Raw genomic sequence first — 17247 nt, 5'->3', positions numbered from 1 at the left:
TGTCACCGTGAATGTCCCTTTCCACATCATCAACTTAAATGTCCCCCTTCCCATGTCACCAGTGTGTCCCCCTCCCATGTCACCGTGAATGTCCCTTCCCACATCACCAATGTGTCTCCTCTCATGACACCAACCTGTGTCCCTCTCCAATGTCATCAATGTGTCCCCCTCCTCATGTCACCAGCCTGTGTCCCCCCTGCCACGTCCATGTGACTGTTCGTGTCTCTCATCATCACTTGAAGTGTCCCCCTCCCATGTCATTGTGAGTGTCCCCCTCTGTGTCATCCACACAGGTGCCCCTTGTCCCACATTGTCATTGTGACTGTCCCCTCCCATGGCGTTGCCCTTCCTCATCATCAGCCTCCTGTGTCATCAGCGAGTTCCTTCACCACCACCACGAGTGTCCCCTTGCCCTCCCACGCCATGTGTCACCCTGCTGTCCCATCGCTGTGTCCCCTCCCAGTGCCATGTGGGTCCCTGTCACCTGCAGGCACAGAGCCGGGCAGGGACCAGCACTTCCCAATTCATGGCACGGTCCCTGTGCCCACCGTGGGGACATGCCAGCCCTGGGACACCCGGGGAATGTCCCCAAGGGCCACACCTCCTCGTGGGGTGGGGACAGGGCTGGGGCGAGCTCTAACCTGTCCCTGTGTCCGCAGGGCACGTCCCACCCGCAGTGTGTCACCTGGGACTACGCGAGGACGTGAGTGAGGGCCAGGGGCACGGGGACACAGGGACACTCTGGTGACAGGGCGGGGCTGGCTGTGCCAGGGGGCTGCTGGCAGGGACGGGAGCAGGGACAAGGGATGGGGATGGGGACAAGGACAGGGAGCAGGGATGGGAACAAGGATGGGGACAGGGAACAGGGATGGGAACAGGGGACAGGGAACAGGGATGGGAACAGGGGTGGAGCAGGGTTGGGGACAGGGACAGGGAACAGGGATGGGACAACAGGAACAGGGAACAGGGATGGGGACAGGGATGGGAAAAAGGATGGGGACAGGGAACAGGGATGGGGGAGCAGGGATGGGAGCAGGCATGGGAACAGGGACAGGGAACAGGGATGGGGACAGGGAGCAGGGATGGGAACAGAGGTGGTGCAGGGTTGGGGACAGGGACAGGGAACAGGGATGGGGACAGGGATGGGGGAACAGGGACAGGAACAGGGATGGGAACAGGGATGGGGACAGGGAATAGGGATGGGAACAGGGATGGGAGAGCTGGGATGGAGCAGGAACAGGGAAACAGGGGTGGGAGCAGGGATGGGAGAGCTGGGATGGGAACAGGGATGGGAACAGGGACGATGAGCCAGGACATCCCTTCCCACCTCCCAGCCCCACTGGCACGGGTGAATTGAGCTCCCACGGGATCGATGTGGCCCCGGAGCCGCGGGGCCGCCCGCGCCAGGCTGCCAGATGTGATTTGTTAGCGCTGGCAGGAATGAGGGAAAGTAGGGCAGGAAGGGGGGCGGGCAGCGCTGCGGGCTGGGGAGGGCACTGCCAGCCCCTGCCCAGGTAGCCACGGGAGTGCCACAGTTTGGGGTCACCGGTTCCGTTCGTCCCCCGAACCGGTGGGGAGGCGTTGGCTGTGACGAGCGTGGCAGGTCTCAGCCCGGCCCCAGGGACCGTCCCCAGCTGTCCCACAGACCCAGTTCCCGGTTTACCTGATGTGCTGGGAGCTGTGGCTGCTCTCCCTGGGTGTGGCAGTGCCACCCCCCTCTCTGCCCCCTCACTGGGGGGGGTCCCCTGGCAGGAGGGGTCTCTGTGACAGGAAGGGTCCCCAGGGTGGAGAAGTCCCTTTAACAGGAAGGGTCACCATAAAAGGAGGGTCCCCATGGTGGAGAGATCCTTCTCACAGGAGAGCACCCATGACAGAAGGGTCCCCAAGGGTGGGAAGGGTCCCCAAGGGCAGGAGGGGTCCCAAAGACAGAGGAGTCCCCATAATGAGGGATCCCCATAGTGGGAGAGGACCCCACGGAGGGAGGGGTCCCCATGGAGAGAGGGAATCATCGTCCCCCCGGGAGGGGACAGAGGTGCCAGGGGGCTCTTGGGGCTGTTCCCGCCTGTCCTGGCACTGCCCTGCCCCTCTCCATGGAGTTTCTCCCCCTCCAAACCTGTGTGGGATGATTAAACCCGAAGCCTTTCTGCTGGATCAGCCCGGGGCAGGGATGGCTTCACCCCCTCCCCGAGCTCGGGGGGGGTCCCCTGGCAGTGCCCCCTCGGTGCCTCCCGCCGGGCAAGGCCAGGAAGGGGTTAACTCCCGAGAGGCGCGAGGGGCTGCGTGTGTTTGATCATTTCAAATTGCTCTCCCTGCTCTCTTCCCATTAATCAGGGACGCTGGCTTGGGAAACTGGGACACGGAGAGCTGCCAAACCCTGGAGACCCTCCCGGCGCACACCAAATGCCAGTGCCGCCAGCTCGCCACCTTCGCCGTGCTCGCCCAGCTGCCCAGAGACCTGGTAGGGGACAGGCTGGGGACAGCCGCCAGCCTGCTGGGGACACGGGGTGTGGGTGAGGGGCGACCCCCGGGCTGGGCGGGGGCGGTCCCGGGGGAGGGTGAGGATGGGCACGGAGCATTTCGAGGTGGGCACTGGAGGGTGGGGGTGTCCCCAGCAGCCAGGGGAGGGTCCCAGCACCCCCAGCACCCCCAGCAGGGTGGGTTTGTGCGGGCAGGGGCTGCCAGGGTCCCTGGAGCTCAGAACAGGGCACTCTGTGTGCCAGGAGGGGAGGGGGCACCCCATTGCTATTCCACCCGCGTCCCCTGTTGGCACCGAGTCCCCTTTGGCAGTGCCACCACTGTCACCGACCCCTTCTGGGGGTCCCCAGTGAGGGGGTGGAGGGCCCAGAGGGGGCAGGGGGCTGGCAGGGAGCAGTGGGGAGGGGGCTGGGCTCAGCCAGTGCCCCCGGTGTCCCCCCAGGCCATGGACCCCTCGGGGACGCCGTCGGTGCCACTGATGATCGGCTGCGCCGTGTCCTGCATGGCCCTGCTGACCCTGCTGGTGATCTACGCCGCCTTCTGGAGGTGACCCCAGGGCACATGGGGACCTGGGGGACACCTGGGGCGTGAGGCTGTGTGGGGAGGGGGTGACAAAGGGGGACGTGGCACTGGGGAAGATCCAACATCAATGGGATTAACAGGAACGGAAAACTTGAGTGGGAGAAGATGCCTGGGGCTGTCCCTGCCCTAGGACAGCACACACCCTATGGCAGCATGGGACAGGGACAGGGACAGGGACAGGGACATGGGACATGGGACAGGCTGGCCCCACGCTGCTCCTGCCTCAGGTTCATCAAGTCGGAGCGCTCCATCATCCTGCTCAACTTCTGCGTCTCCATCCTGGCTTCCAACATCCTCATCCTCGTGGGCCAGTCCCAGATGCTCAGCAAGGTGGGTGCCACCACCCTGCCACCCTCCACCACCCTGCCACCCTCGCTGGGGTCCCAGGCCACTCTCCTGGTCCCCCGCTGGCTCCCAGCAGCAGATTGGATTTGGATTAACTCGATCCCGGGATTAAATCCCCCGCGCCCGCCCCTGGCTTTGACACAAACCTCGCCAGGCGAGGGGGTTTAACCGCCACGGCGCCAGACACCGATGTCCCCGTGTCCCCACCCTGCAGGGCGTGTGCACCATGACCGCCGCCTTCCTCCACTTCTTCTTCCTCTCGTCCTTCTGCTGGGTGCTGACCGAGGCCTGGCAGTCCTACCTGGCGGTGATCGGCCGGATCCGGACACGCCTGGTCAGGAAGCGCTTCCTGTGCTTGGGATGGGGTAAGAGCCCGGCCTGGCTGGGAGGGGGGCACCCCTCGCCCATCCCTGCTACCCCCCAGGCTCATCAGAGGGGAAACTGAGGCACAGCGGAGGAAAGCCGACCAGGTGTCTCGGTTATGGCACCCTCAGGCTGTGGGGAGCTGTCAGAGGAGCTCCACCGCTGTCCCCACCCCTGGGGCTGGCGCAGGGGGGGACAGTGCCACCTTCCTCCAGCTCCTCCAGCCCCGTGTCCCCTCTCCAGGGTTGCCAGCCCTCGTGGTCGCCGTCTCCGTCGGCTTCACGCGGACCAAAGGCTACGGGACAGCGAGCTAGTACGTGGGACAGGGGACACAGGGAGATGGGGACAGGGGACACGGGGCAGGGCACGGTGGCTTCTGCGGGCTGGCTGGGAGCAGGGGACGGCCACAGGGCTGTCCCCTGACACGCCACCCTCGGTGCCCTGCAGCTGCTGGCTCTCGCTGGAGGGCGGCTTGCTCTACGCCTTCGTGGGACCCGCTGCTGTCATCGTGCTGGTGAGCTGCCCCCGAGAGCCCCGGACCCCCCAAAACCCACCCTGGGGGCTCGTGGCAGCTGCTGCCGCGGGCAGGGAGCTCCGTGCCAGCCCTGAGCCCACCCTCCCGCAGGTGAACATGCTGGTGGGCATCATCGTCTTCAACAAGCTCATGTCCCGCGACGGCATTTCAGATAAGTCCAAAAAGCAGCGAGCTGGGTAAGTGCCCTGTGCCCCGCGGAGGTGTCCCCGGGGCTGCCCCCCGACCCCCACACCCTGCCGGGGGCTGGGCACGGCGTGCCCCGGCAGCGGGCTCGGGGTGGGGCAGATTTCACCGCATCAGTGGGCGGCGGGGGCCAAGCCCGGGCTGAGCACAGCCTCTTGTTGGGGGCTGCTGGAGGGGCAGAATTTGGGGGGCAGCCACCCCTGCTCCTTCCCTCGGGGAAGGGGGGTCCGCAGGCCGCAGCCCCCCCCCCCGTGCCCGCCCCCTCCCCTGCCGCTTGGCCACCCCCCCCTCGCCATTAACAGCTGCCGCCCTCGACTAACCCGACGCTCTCTTTCTCTCTCTCTCTCTTTCTTCTCCTCCTCCCATTTGCTTCTTGCCTGTGTCCGTCCATCCATCCATCCCTCCATCCATCTGTCCATCCATCTGTCCATCCCCCCCCCGCCCTCTCCCCGCCGTCCTGCCTTGCTCCCCTCCCCTCCCCTCTCCCCGTGCCTGCATCCCCACCCCGCGTGGCCCGGTCCTGGCCGCGGGGCGCCGGGGGGGCGCTGGGCTCGTAGCTCCAAGCCCCCCCCGTGCGGCAGCCTGCTGCTGAAATGCACCAAGTGCGGCGTGGTGTCCAGCGCGGCCATGACCTCCGCCACCGCCAGCAGTGCCATGTTAGTGCCCGTCCCGCGCCCGCCGCGCCCCCCGCCCCGAGCACAGCGCGGGGGGGGGCTCTGGGCATCTCCCCGAAAGGGTTGGGGGGCGGGTTGGGGGTCCCCGAGGGGAAGGAAGGGTGACGCTGTGTGCTCGGGGCGGGGTGTCCCATCACGTCTGCATGGCATGGCTTCCCATGGCAGGTCACCTCATCGCTGGGGTTGGGGGGGGGGGCTCTTCTGGCCTGGTGGGGGGCTCGGGGTGTCCCCGGCACCTTCTTCCCGGTGCGTGAGCTCCAGAGGCTGCCAAATTCCCCGCTCACGGGGGTTTAGCCACAACAGAGGCAGCCCCAAAATTCGCTGCTAAAAAAAAAAAAAAAAAGAAAAAAAAAGAGAAAAAAAATCCCCTCTCTGCTGTTCTGGTGGCCGCGGGAGGGTGGCGGTGGCCCCGTGTCCCCCCAGCACCCTGTGGCTGTGTGGGGACAGGGACACACCTGGGGGGCTGCAGCCCACAGGTCCCCTCAGCCCTCCGTTCCCAGCCGGCGCTGGCTTGGGGACACCGAGGAAGAGGGGACAGCTGGGTCACACAGCCCCGGCCGTGCTTGCGGGGCGCGGGGCGAGGCTCGGGGGGCTGCTGCAGGGGAGGGGGGCTGTGCTCGGGGGGGCTGTCCCGGGGCAGCCCCGCCCTGCGGGCTCACCCCGGCCCCTCTCTCCCTGCGCCAGGGCATCGCTGTGGAGCTCCTGCGTGGTCCTGCCTCTGCTGGCGCTGACCTGGATGTCGGCCGTGCTCGCCATGACCGACCGGCGCTCCATCCTCTTCCAGGTCCTCTTCGCCGTCTTCAACTCCGTCCAGGGCTTCGTCATCATCACCGTGCACGGCTTCCTGCGCCGAGAGGTGGGGCGGCGCCGGAGGGGCGCCGGGGGACAGCCCTGGCCGCGGGGCCGTGACCGGCTCTGTCCCCGCAGGTCCAGGACGTGGTGAAGTGTCAGATGGGGGGGTGCAGGAGCGAGGAGAATGAAAACTCGCCCGACTCCTGCAAGAACGGGCAGGTGCAGATCCTGGTGAGTGGGTCCCCCCCAGGAGACCCCGCCGCTGCCCGTGCCGGCCATGGTGCTTCATTTCCCCGTCTCTCTCCCTCTCTTTCTCTCCTCTCTCTCTCGCTCTCTCCCCTCTGTCTGGATTTTTATAGACAGATTTTGAAAAGGACGTTGACCTGGCGTGTCAGACAGGTGAGCTCCCCTCTGTTGTCACCGTGCCACGCCTGGCAGGGACGGGCAGCACGAGCCAGGGGGTGTCTCCTGTGTCCCCCACCCTCCGTGGGACCCTCAGGGCCGGCTCTGACCCCGCTCCCTGCCCGCAGTGCTGTTCAAAGAGGTGAACACCTGCAACCCCGCCACCATCACGGGCACCTTGTCCCGCATCTCCCTGGACGGGGACGAAGACCCCAAGCTCAACACCACCTCGGAGGGCGGCCTGGGCTTCTCCAGCCTGCCCGGGAACATCCCCCCCGCCAGCATCCTGGTGCAGGTGCCCAAGATGACGCCCAACGTGGTGGCGGGTCTGACCGAGCTGGGCGAGCCGCCGGCGCAGCAGCTCAGCCTGGACGCGCCGGGCCCCGTTTACCTGTGCACCGAGAGCAGCCTGCGGCCCCTGGAATACGGCTGGATCCGGGCCCCCGAGCCCCCCCGAGAGAGCGATTACATGATGCTGCCCCGCCGCACCGGCAGCCTCAAGCCCTTCCCCCGGGACGAGGGGACGCTCGGTGCCGGCGCGGAGGAGGCGGTGCCCGGCGGGACGGGGCGCCCGGCGGCCGAAGGGGACGCCTACCCCGGGTTTGTGGCCGTGGATCACGTCAACGTGAACCTCAACCAGCCCTACGCGACGGTGAAGGCGCCCTACGGCCTGCAGTTCAAGCAGCACCCCACGGTGAGGCAGATCCTGGCCTCGGAGCTGTCAGAGCGCAGCCGCACCATGCCCCGCACCGTGCCCGGCTCTGCCATGAAAGTGGGGTCCCTGGAGGTGAGCGGGGGGCTGGTGCCCGTGGGCATGTGTAGGGTTGCATGAATTCCCCCCGTGCTGCCCCCCGGCCATCCCACCCTTGGCGGGATGAGCTCCGTGTCCCCAGCCGGGCGTGGATTGGGGCTGGCATGAGCCCCTGAACCCTGTTCCCCCTCTTCCTGGCCCTGCAAAGACCTTTCCCTTTTCTTCTCCATCTCCTCCCCCTGCTCCTGCCTGTCCCCCTGCCAGAGGAAGAGGTTGCGGTACTCTGACCTGGACTTCGAGGTAAGTCCTGCCATGGACGCGTCACCGGTGCCATCGTGGGGGACTGAGCCAGGTTGTCCCCACTCCCTTTGCCCCCCCGGCAGCTCCTGAGCTCTGAGGGGTTTAGACCAGGCGGTACCAAGCGTTGGATCTGGATTAAAACACCGGTGATGAGCGTGGAGTGGGCTCTGCTGCTGGTCTGGGATGCCCCAGGAAGGCAGGGATGGGGACAGGGACAGCTAAGGGACAGCGGGCAGCGCCGATGGCCACAAGCTCTGCTCTGCCCCCGCAGAAGGTGATGCACACACGGAAACGCCACTCCGAGCTCTACCACGAGCTCAACCAGAAATTCCACACGCTGGACCGGTACCGGGCTCCGTCCTCCGGCTCCTCCAAGGTGAGGTCCTGGAGGCCCCGTCCTGCCCTGGTGTGCACCTTGCAAGCCTTTACCTCCTCCTGCATGGACTGCGGCACCCCGGGGAGACTGAGGGCACCCAGGGGCGCCGCCGGGGCTGAGCGCTGGGGTTTTTCCGCAGCGAGAAAAGCGGTGGAGCGTCTCGTCGGGCGGCGGGGACAAGAGCACGGGCAACGTAAGTCCTGAACCCCCCCCCCGGGGGTTATCCCATCCCATCCTGGAGAGGGCAGGAGGTGGCTGTGGGACAGAGCTGGCCACAGCTGCCCCTCGCCCTGCAGGATGTGACCAGCCCCGAGGAGCAGCGGCCGAAGGCTCCGGCCGCGCCGCCCAAGCCATGGAGCACGTTCAAGGCGATGACGCTGGGCTCGCTGCCCAGCGCCCAGCGGGACCGGCTGGAGCTGTGCCGGGCAGACTGGGACAGCCCCTGCGCCGGCCTGGACGCGGCCGACGGCGACTTCCAGACGGAGGTGTGAGCCCCGTGCCCGCCGCCGTCGCCTCCGCCCCGTGCGCGGCCCCGCGAGCCGCGCGCTGCGTGTGCTCCGTGCTCCGCGGCAGCCGGGGGTCCCTGCCTGGCCGGAGCCGTTGTCCCCCACCCCGGGAGAGCCTCCTCCCGCTCGTCCTCGCGCGGTTCCTCCTCCTGCCACCCCCAGGACGCGGGTGTGGAGGGGACCCGCGCCCTTCGCCCCCCAAAATGCTCACCCACGCTCACGCCTGCACCCCTCCCGGGGCAGGACCGGCCGTCGAGGCCCTCAGACCTTCGTTCTTTTCTACCGGGATGTTTCTTCACGCCGTGCACCGTGTGCACGCGAGCGGCCGCCCCCCGGGACCCCCCCCAACCCCGGGACCCCCGCGGCCGCCCCCTCCCAGCCCTCCCCACCGTCCCCACCCCACGGGGCAGGTGCTGTCGTTGTTGGAAATAAAAGTTCACTCTCTGTGGTGCCGTGGGGCCGCGGCCGCCGCCTCGTGCTTCGCCTGGGGGTGGCTGTCACCCAGTGTCGCCCCGCTCTGCCTGCACCCCACGCCCCGAGCAGGGCTGATCCTGCACCCACGCGCCGCAAATGAGCATCTGATCACGGGAGCTGGGAGTGGTAATTATAGAGTAATTAATCTGTGAGTAAATTCAGAATCTCAGAGGTCATCACCACGAGGAGTCGCTCCAGGTGGGTTGCCCAGCACTGCCGGAGCATCCCGGCATCCGGAGCTGAGGGATGCGGCCTCTGGAGATGGAGGTGGGGCAGCAGGAGCAGCAGCTGTGGGTGGGAATGCCCGGAGCAGGAGCTGGGTCAGGACAGCGGTGCTGGAGGAGAGGACATCTCTGCTGGTGGCTCTCGGCACATCTGGGATGAGAGATTTGGATCCATGGTGGGATCAGGGCACCGAAACCCTCCTGCTGTGAGTGCCATGGCTGTGCCACGGGAGCAGATCCTGGATGAGGGTGCCAAAACCCTCCTGCTGTGAGTGCCATGGGAGCAGATCCTGGATCATGGCACCGAAACCCTCCTGCTGTGAGTGCCATGGCTGTGCCATGGGAGCAGATCCTGGATGAGGGCACTGAAACCCTCCTGCTGTGAGTGCCATGGCTGTGCCGTGGGAGCAGATCCTGGATCATGGCACCGAAACCCTCCTGCTGTGAGTGCCATGGCTGTGCCATGGGAGCAGATCCTGGATCATGGCACCGAAACCCTCCTGCTGTGAGTGCCATGGGAGCAGATCCTGCAGCAGGGCACCAAAATTCTCCTGCTGTGAGTGCCATGGCTGTGCCATGGGAGCAGATCCTGGATGAGGGCACCGAAACCCTCCTGCTGTGAGCACCATGGCTGTGCCGTGGGAGCAGATCTTGGTCACGGCTGTTCCTTCCCTCTGGGAAAAGCCTCCTGAGCTTCCTGGGGGCTTCCCTTGGATGGGACAGGCTTGGAAAGAGCAAAGTTCACTGTCTGGTTTGGGCTGGTGGCCACTGCCCAGTTTGGGCCATGGGACAGGGCTGCTCCCAGCCCCAACGCTGGGACACTGGGACAGGATGTGACCCTTGGAGTGGGGGAGCCTCTCCCCAGTCCCCCAGGGATGGAAATCCTAATTTCATAGCCCAGTTCATCCCAGCAGTGCCCAGTTCAGGTTTGGGGCGCTGGAAGAAGCCATTTGGGTTCCAGCGTGGTGATGGGAGTGAAGAGGACGGGGTCGAAGCAGCCAAATTGTTCCACTGCCACCCCCTAAGGGGGATCCGGTTGCGTGGGGAGGGGGCTGGCACGAGCACAAGGATTTTGGCCGCCCATGCCAGGGGTCAGGACCGTGCGTGACATCCTGGCACAGCCAGGGGCTGCCACGGGGCTCGGCCGACACTCCCAGCCCCATGGAGGGTGCGGGTCAGGGCCACCATCCCCTCCCTGGGGCATCCCCCCTCTGGTCCCTAGTTCTTCTGGGAAATTCTGCTGGAATTCTGCAGCCACATCCTCCAGCTCTGGTTTCTGAGAGCTGCCACGCACTGGGATCCTCCCGCCCCCTGCTTTGGGGGATCCGGGGCCTGCTCCAGCTCCCCTCCTCTCCTTCCCAGCCAAACACAGCCGCGAGAGGCAGCGTCAGGGTTTCCTGGGGCATCTGTTGGCAATTAGCAGCTTTTATTACTCATGGAGACGCCAGATGGGGCGAGGGAACGGAGCCCGGGCCAGAGGCACAGCCCGGTGGTGTGTCCCAGCATGAGGGGACAAGGGACAGCCCCCAATCCTGCGGGACGGGCGGTACGGGGTGGGTCAGAGCAGATCCCAGAGCTCTGGAGCCGTTTTCCATCTGCAGCTCCCACGGGGGCCGGGTTAATTCCCCCCCAGTGCCAAAAATGTGCGGTTTGGGGGGGCGGAAATGATGGAGAAGCGGCTCTGAGGCTGCGCGGCCTCGGGGGGGACTGGAGCTCCTCGGAGCTTCTCCCTCCGCTCCCAGGGAAAGAAACTTCACCAAAAAGAGGCAAAAGTGCTGCTCTAGCACGGCGGATACAAATGGCCCAGGGAAGCTGGAAAGAATTCCTGCAGGCGCTTTCCTTCCTGGCTGGAATTAGGCGGGGAGGAAGGGGGGGAATTGTGCCTGGATTGGAGCAGAAATTAATGCTGAGCTGCTGAAATCCTCGCCGCAGGAATTCCCTCCTGCGCCTCGTCCAGGCCGGCAGCTGCCTCTGAGCCAGCGTGGTCCGGACGGCGTCATCCCAACCCTCATTCCCTGGATTTGGGGAGCCTTTTTGTGGGGGGGCGGCCGAGCTCGGGGTGAGACGTGGGGAGCCCCAGGGTAACGCCACCGCCGCGTTGCTGGGAGGCAAAATTATCTCCAGCCCCGAAATTGTCGGGCTCTGCTGCGGCTCGTGTTTTTTGGCAGACGGAGCGGCAGTTTCTTGGAAGCGCAGCGTGCCTCTGCTTTTTCCATGATGGGATGGAGGGTGGGCAGGGGCTGCAGGATCCTGCTTTCCATCCCCCCGCCGGGCGCCGCTCCAAGCGAGAGTTCTGGAGAGGCGGGATCCGGCTTCTCTCTCCCTCTGGAAATGCCGATCCCGCAGCTCTGGAACAGCAGCTGGAGCTGCGCGGAGCGGGGCTTTCCACGCCGCTGCCGCCCCTGGGGCTGTCGGGGTGGCTTTGTGCCACTGGGTTGGGGACAAAGCACCCTGGGAAGTGAGGGAAACTGAGGCACGGGGAGGGTGCCTCAATTGTAAACCCTCCGAAGTGTTTTGCAGATGAATTGAGGGTCGTGGGAGGCGCGGAGGATGGGATGAGGCTGCCCTTCGTCCCTGCTCTGCTGTGGGCTTGGGGTGGGATGTGGGGCCAGTTTTGGGGCCGTGCCCCGCACCCACAGGGCACACAAACCCCGGTTCGTCGCTGCCGGGTGGCCCCGAACAAAGAACAGAGCAATCACCCCAAACGAGAGAACCAGGAAAATTCGCTGTGTTTTCGTTCCCACTTGCTTTAATTACCCTTAATTACCGCAGCGGGCACCTCGCGGGAGCGTTGTCACCATGTCGCCGGGACTGGCGGAGCCGAGCCGCTGGGGTTGCCCACGACAGCTTATTTACTGCCTCTGCATAAGCAGCGGTTGTTAATTAGCGAGTTTATTGAGATCTATGCGTCCCTCACGCGTCTCTGAAGCTGCAGCCTGAAGAGATCCGTCACAATTTGGGAGAAAACGCAGCCGGGCCATCCTCAGGGTCCCGTGCCACCCCGGCACGGTGACACAGCCATGGCGATGCCAGCGGATGCTTTGCACCCCTCAGACCCAAACTTGCATGAGCTGAGCTGGTTCCCTGCCTGGTTTTGGGGGGTCAGGGCGGCCTGGCACGCACGGGAGCGGGAGGATGGGGCGGAGCGGGGCAGCCAGGCCCCGGGGCAGCATTCCAGGCTGGCACGTCCCGGCTGGGATGGGCCCGGATCCCTCCAGGGCTTGGCAGGGCTCTGGGAAATCAGCAGCTCTGCTGAGGGACGTGGGAGCAGCGGCGGGGCCAGCGGCGGGGATGGTGGCAGCGGTCCCGTCCCAGCTCTCTGACCCCGGGCACCTCGCCCTGAGCCAGACTGTCCCCAAGGCACCCCGACGCGCAGGGAGTGACAGCAGCTCCGTGTCGCACAGCGGGCTGGCTGTCCCCGTGCCTCCGGGCTGCCCCTGGGGCCGCGCCGGTGAGGGAGCATCCTTGAGGGACGCCCTCCTTCCGTGGGGACGTTCAGGCCAGCGATGCCACCACCGGGCGCCCTCATCTCCCTGTGGGGAGGAGGAGCCGCTCCACAGGGGTGGCAGCCAGGGAACGGGATAACCCCCGCCCCGGGATTGGGGTTCCCCTCTTTTGGGCCGGGGTCCAGCGCCCGGAGGGGGGGAAGGAGGGTCGGGAGGGAGGGAAGGCGCTGCCGGGGGAGGCGCCGGGAGGAGGAGGAGGAGGAGGAGGAGGGCGGGGATGCGAAGGCGGCCCCCCCGGGTTGGGGGGAGGTGGTGCGGAGGGCGGGCAGCGCTTGGGGGGCGGCTCGGGCCCCCCCCGGAGGGAGGCGGGGAAGGCGGCGGGGGCGGCGCGGCAGCTCCCGGTGTCCCGCGGCGGCGTTCCCGGTGTCCCGCGGCGGAGTTCCCGGTGTCCCGCGGAGGAGTTCCCGGTGTCCCGCACCCCCCACAGCTCCGTCCCCGCCGAGCCCCGCGCAGGTGAGCCCCGGGCAGCCCCGCACCGGGGGCGGGCGGAGCCCGGCGGAGCCCGGCCCTGCGGCGGGACGGGACGGGACGGGACGAGGGGGGATTCCCCGTTAATCACCGGCGTTAATCACGCCCCGGGGCCGCGGGGACCCGCCGGTGCGGAGGGTGCGGCGCAGGGAAGGCGGCGAGCGGGCGGAGGGAGCTGCGGAGCGGAGCGGGGGGCTTGGGGGTCCAGGGGGGGCAGAAGGGGTGGGCGCGGGCAGTGCCAGGCCAGCGGAGCCGGGTGGCAGCACAGGGGACAAGCGGTGAAGGGGTTGCGGCTCAGGACAGGGGCGCTGGGAGCCTGGGAAGAGCTGGGGGTGCGAGAGAGCCCCGAGCAGGCAGGGCAGGGGTGGCCCCGCTGCCGAGGGTCCCGGGGGCTGTGCGGGGGGAGAAGAACGGGGATGCACGTCCCACTCTGGCAGCAGCCCCGGGAGCCCGGGGTGTCCGGGGTGTCCCGGCTCCGGCCCTGCCTGCAGCCCCAGCTTGCCTCGTGGCAGGAAGCAGGAGGGAGGCCAGGTCGGGGTGACCTGCAGGGACACCCCGGGATCCACACGGGACCGGGAGGCGGCGAGACCTTCCTGGGTGGGTGGCAGGAGGTGCCCGGTTCCACTCCGGGGAGCTTCAATCATGGCATTCCTGAATGTTTGGAGTCAATTCAGATGCTGGCCTTTGACACCCAGGGATGCTGGGATGCTGAGGCTTGGGGTGGGTGTGGAGCAGATGGATGGGGGCCACACTGACCCCCAAAACATCACCAGGCCGTGGCCAGGAGGGTCAGTGCCGCTCCACACTGGTGGCTTTCCTGGTGTGGGCCTCCTCATGGGCTGGGGGTCACCAGGTGCCCATCTCGGGGTCTCTTCCTTGCAGGCGGCCTTGAGGGCCCTGAGCCTCTGCCACGGGCACCATGAGGGGTCTCTGGGCCCTGGCACTCGCCGGGCTCATCAGCGCCTGCCAGGGGAGGGAGCAGCTGCCAGCGGAAGGTAAGGACCACGGAGGGGAGGGTTTGGGAGCCACCTCCCTCCCGGCCTGTCCCTGTCACAGCTGAGTCAGAGCCAGAGCAGAGGCGGCCGCAGACACCGCGAGCTGTGCCAGGTCCCCACGTGCCAGGAGAGGAGCAGTGGCTCCAGGCTGAGCGCCGGGGCTTTGCTCAGCGTCCCACGCGGGCAGGGGGCCAGGGAGAGCAGAGCCTGGCTGCGGGAAGCCAGCCCGGGACACCCCGACACCGCCCCCACAGCCCTGGCCATGGCGAGGGACGGGGCTTGGCCACTCTGCGGCCAGGGGACACTCGGTGGCAGCTGGCAGCGCCGGTGGAGCCGGGTCCGGGTGGGGCAGGTGAGCCAGGAGTGCTCCAGGCAGGGTGAGGATGCGCAGAGAGGGTGAGGATGAGGATGCACGGAGAGGGTGAGGATGAGGATGCACGGAGCAGGGTGAGGATGCACAGAGCAGGGTGAGGATGCACGGAGAGGGTGAGGATGAGGATGCACGGAGAGGGTGAGGATGAGGATGCACGGAGCAGGGTGAGGATGCTCGGGGCAGGGTGAGGATGAGGATGCACGGAGCAGGGTGAGGATGCACGGAGCTCCCGAGGGAGGTTTGGCCTCCAGCTGTGAGTCGGGAAGAGGTTTGGCCGTGATGCACACTGTGGTGGAGGGCTGGGGGTGTCCAGGTGCAGCTGGGGACAGGGGGACCATGGCTGAGGCCAGCTCTGCCGGGTGTCCCCGGCCTGCGCGAGGGTCCCGGTGTGGGACGAACCCCGGGCTCCAGGGCAGGAGGCGCTGGAAGCGACACCGGAGTTGCATCAGGCTCGGTGGGGGTGGAGTGGTGGCTCGGCCCGGGGGGCTCGGGTTTGCCCAGGAGGGGACACTGTCACTGTCACCCGCTCCTACTGCCCGGCAGGGCGTGGCCTCGCGTGTCCGGCCTCTCCTGAGGGACAGAGGGTTGGACAGGCGAGATTTTCCCTTCCCAGGGCTGGGAGAGGGATGGCACTGGGGTGATTTGTGCTCCTTGGTGACCCCTGCCCTGCTGAGGGTGGTGTCAGCGGCGGCGGGAGGTGACTCTGCCCCCGCTGTGACATTCACTGCTGTGGCATTGGCTGGGGTCCCCAGGCCCAGAGCATGTCCCCACACCACTGCTGGCCCTGTGGCTTGTGCCACGGTGGTGCCAAGCTCTTGACAGAGGTGGGCAGGGGCGGGGGGGGGTCAGAGACCCCCCCGGGAACATCCAAGGAAATGTGGGAGTATCTTTGGTGCCCATCCTGCTCCAGGGCCGCTTTGAGTGGAGACAAAACAAATCCCTCCCTCCCTCCCCCCTTGTTTACTCCTTTATCTCGCACCTCCCAACATCTGGAGCATCTGGAGGTGGCTCGGTGCTGCCGGGGCCGTGATTTATCCCTGCAAGCAGCAGCAGCACCCCCGTGACCGCTCCTGACGCGGCATTTCCCGCTCCTCAGCCTCCGGCTGGACCCTCACGCCTGTCCCCGAGGGCTCCGAGCTGTCACCGGGATGGGGCAGGAAGGGACAGCTCTGATGGCGCTGTGGGTGTCCCTGGCAGCCGTCCCAGACTCCTGATGCTGATGGCAGCCGCGGGGCTGTCTGCAGGCGAAACAGCCAGAGCTGGGGAAAGCATTTCACCTGGGGGAGGCAGCAGGGCCAGCTCTGTCCCCCCCGAAGCTCTGTCCCCTCCGAAGCTCTGTCCCCTCTGAGCTGCTCCTGCAGCATTCCAGCCTCCCTCCTCCCGGCTCCCGGGAGCGGGGTTTGCTTGCAGCACCCCGAGACCCTCCTGGGCTTGGGGAGCTCTGTGTGGCCCCACCCTGCTTGTCCCACCGCGCCTGGGGACAGCGCAGTGACAGTGACGTGCTGGTTTGCCTGACAGGGGAGCTGTGCCCGCAGCTCTGGGACGAGGATCTGGCTGGGGACAAGTACGAGAATGTCACGGGTAAGGAAAGACCCTCTCAGGGATCCCCTGACACCCCAGGCCTCTGTGACCTGCCTGGGGGCTGTCACCTGTCCCAGGGCCAGCTCTCATGTCCCCTGCTCTGTCCTGCAGGTTTTAACCTGGTTAAGAGGTTCGACCTGCTCAAGATCTCGTCGGTCAAAAAGATCCGCAGCGCCCGGGGGCCGGTGGTGCTGCGCCTGGGCACCGTGCCCCTGGTCCAGCCCACACAGTGAGTGGCTCTGGGTGACCCGTGAGGTGGCCTTGGGTGACCTGTGAGGTGGCCCTGAGTGACCCTCAGGTGACCCAAAGCTCCTCCAGGCATCATCCCCGGCTGTCGTAAATTTGGGGTGTGCCCTTAGCTCACGCCAGGGATGCCAGGCAGCTCCGTGTCACCTCTGGGGACACTGGGGACCCCGAGGCCGCCCCACCACCTTTCTCCTCGAAAGGAAACCCCGTTCTGCTGGGTGGTGGCCAAACCTTGCGCAAGCAGGGCTCCGTGGCTGCTCTGTGGTTGCTCTTGGCGGAGCCTGCGGGGTCCAGACGAGCTCCAGAGGCTCCGAGCAGGCACTGCTGGGTGCGTGGGGGCTGCTGGGGGGGCACAGCGCTCCTGGCCCTTGTCTCCTCAGTCCCTGGTGCCCCCACGGTGCCAGGGCTGGCAGGGACGCTGCAGCGTGGCAGGGTGGGAGCAGATCCACGTCCTCGGGAGCTGCTCCTGCAGGAAATGGCTGCGGCGTGTCCCCACATCGCCTCGGGGCTGGCACGGAGCTGTGCTGGGCATGGGGCTCTCCAGAGGGCCAGGAGATGCAGCCCGGGCAGCCAAATCCTTGGATGGCTGCGGGATGGATGGTGGAGGCTCCAGGCTGGTGTTGCTCTTGGCTGGGAGCATCCCAGATCCAGCCTTGGGGAGTCTGGACACGGGGACAGCCCAGACTGGGAGATCCTGTGGGTGCCCACCCACCCTGTCAGGGTGCCCCCGTGCCCCATGGAGAGCAGAGGGCACCGCTGGCCTTGTCCCTGTCCCCATCCCTTGGTCCAGCTCCAGAGCAGTGGCTCGGAAAGCCGCGGGCGTGGAGCCAAGGCCGGGAGCGGAGCAGAGCCCGGAGCAAATATTTCCAGGGGTGGGATGGGCTGTGGGCGAGCTGGGAAAGGCTGCCTTGATGATGGATGCATTTCCTGGCTCCCCAGGGACAAAATTTTGGGATAAGAGCACAGCCCTGGGTGCTGCAGCCACGCCAGCAGGGGCATCTTTGGGGTGCACAGCGTGGGGCAGAACCCTCTGAGATGCCATCCGGGGTGCCACCAGTGGGGACAGCTCACAGCAGCACCCACGGCGGGGTGGTTG

At 66.8% G+C, this 17247-nt stretch overlaps 2 protein-coding genes across 7 annotated transcripts in view; both read left to right on the top strand.

The window, feature by feature from the left end:
- Nucleotides 1–8838, top strand: part of ADGRB2 (adhesion G protein-coupled receptor B2) — a 62589-nt gene extending 53751 nt beyond the window's left edge. For 2 of the 6 annotated variants that reach the window (XM_038160998.1, XM_038161002.1), the window contains exons 16-32: nucleotides 660–703; nucleotides 2332–2458; nucleotides 2918–3021; nucleotides 3285–3387; nucleotides 3617–3767; nucleotides 4009–4078; nucleotides 4213–4279; nucleotides 4391–4476; nucleotides 5041–5139; nucleotides 5842–6013; nucleotides 6085–6180; nucleotides 6309–6348; nucleotides 6480–7138; nucleotides 7367–7402; nucleotides 7674–7778; nucleotides 7918–7971; nucleotides 8075–8831. In XM_038160998.1, the coding sequence (XP_038016926.1) occupies nucleotides 660–703; nucleotides 2332–2458; nucleotides 2918–3021; nucleotides 3285–3387; nucleotides 3617–3767; nucleotides 4009–4078; nucleotides 4213–4279; nucleotides 4391–4476; nucleotides 5041–5139; nucleotides 5842–6013; nucleotides 6085–6180; nucleotides 6309–6348; nucleotides 6480–7138; nucleotides 7367–7402; nucleotides 7674–7778; nucleotides 7918–7971; nucleotides 8075–8269 (2208 nt within the window). In that variant the 3' untranslated portion in view covers nucleotides 8270–8831. Of the gene's footprint in view, nucleotides 1–659; nucleotides 704–2331; nucleotides 2459–2917; nucleotides 3022–3284; nucleotides 3388–3616; nucleotides 3768–4008; nucleotides 4079–4212; nucleotides 4280–4390; nucleotides 4477–5040; nucleotides 5140–5841; nucleotides 6014–6084; nucleotides 6181–6308; nucleotides 6349–6479; nucleotides 7139–7366; nucleotides 7403–7673; nucleotides 7779–7917; nucleotides 7972–8074 lie in introns of all 6 variants that reach the window. The other 4 variants (XM_038161003.1, XM_038160999.1, XM_038161000.1 and 1 more) reach the window with 4 other exon arrangements.
- Nucleotides 8839–12808: 3970 nt separating this feature from the next.
- On the top strand, nucleotides 12809–16138 carry COL16A1 (collagen type XVI alpha 1 chain). Its single transcript, XM_038161175.1, has 4 exons — nucleotides 12809–12941; nucleotides 13839–13951; nucleotides 15843–15905; nucleotides 16017–16138. The coding sequence occupies exons 2-4, from the start codon at nucleotides 13876–13878 to the stop codon at nucleotides 16136–16138; spliced, it is 261 nt and encodes an 86-aa protein (XP_038017103.1). The 5' UTR covers nucleotides 12809–12941; nucleotides 13839–13875.
- Nucleotides 16139–17247: the final 1109 nt, after the last annotated feature.

This window comes from Motacilla alba, chromosome 23 (genome assembly GCF_015832195.1).
Source record: "Motacilla alba alba isolate MOTALB_02 chromosome 23, Motacilla_alba_V1.0_pri, whole genome shotgun sequence".
NCBI classification, from domain to species: domain Eukaryota; kingdom Metazoa; phylum Chordata; class Aves; order Passeriformes; family Motacillidae; genus Motacilla; species Motacilla alba.
This window is presented reverse-complemented; position numbering and strand designations above follow the sequence as displayed.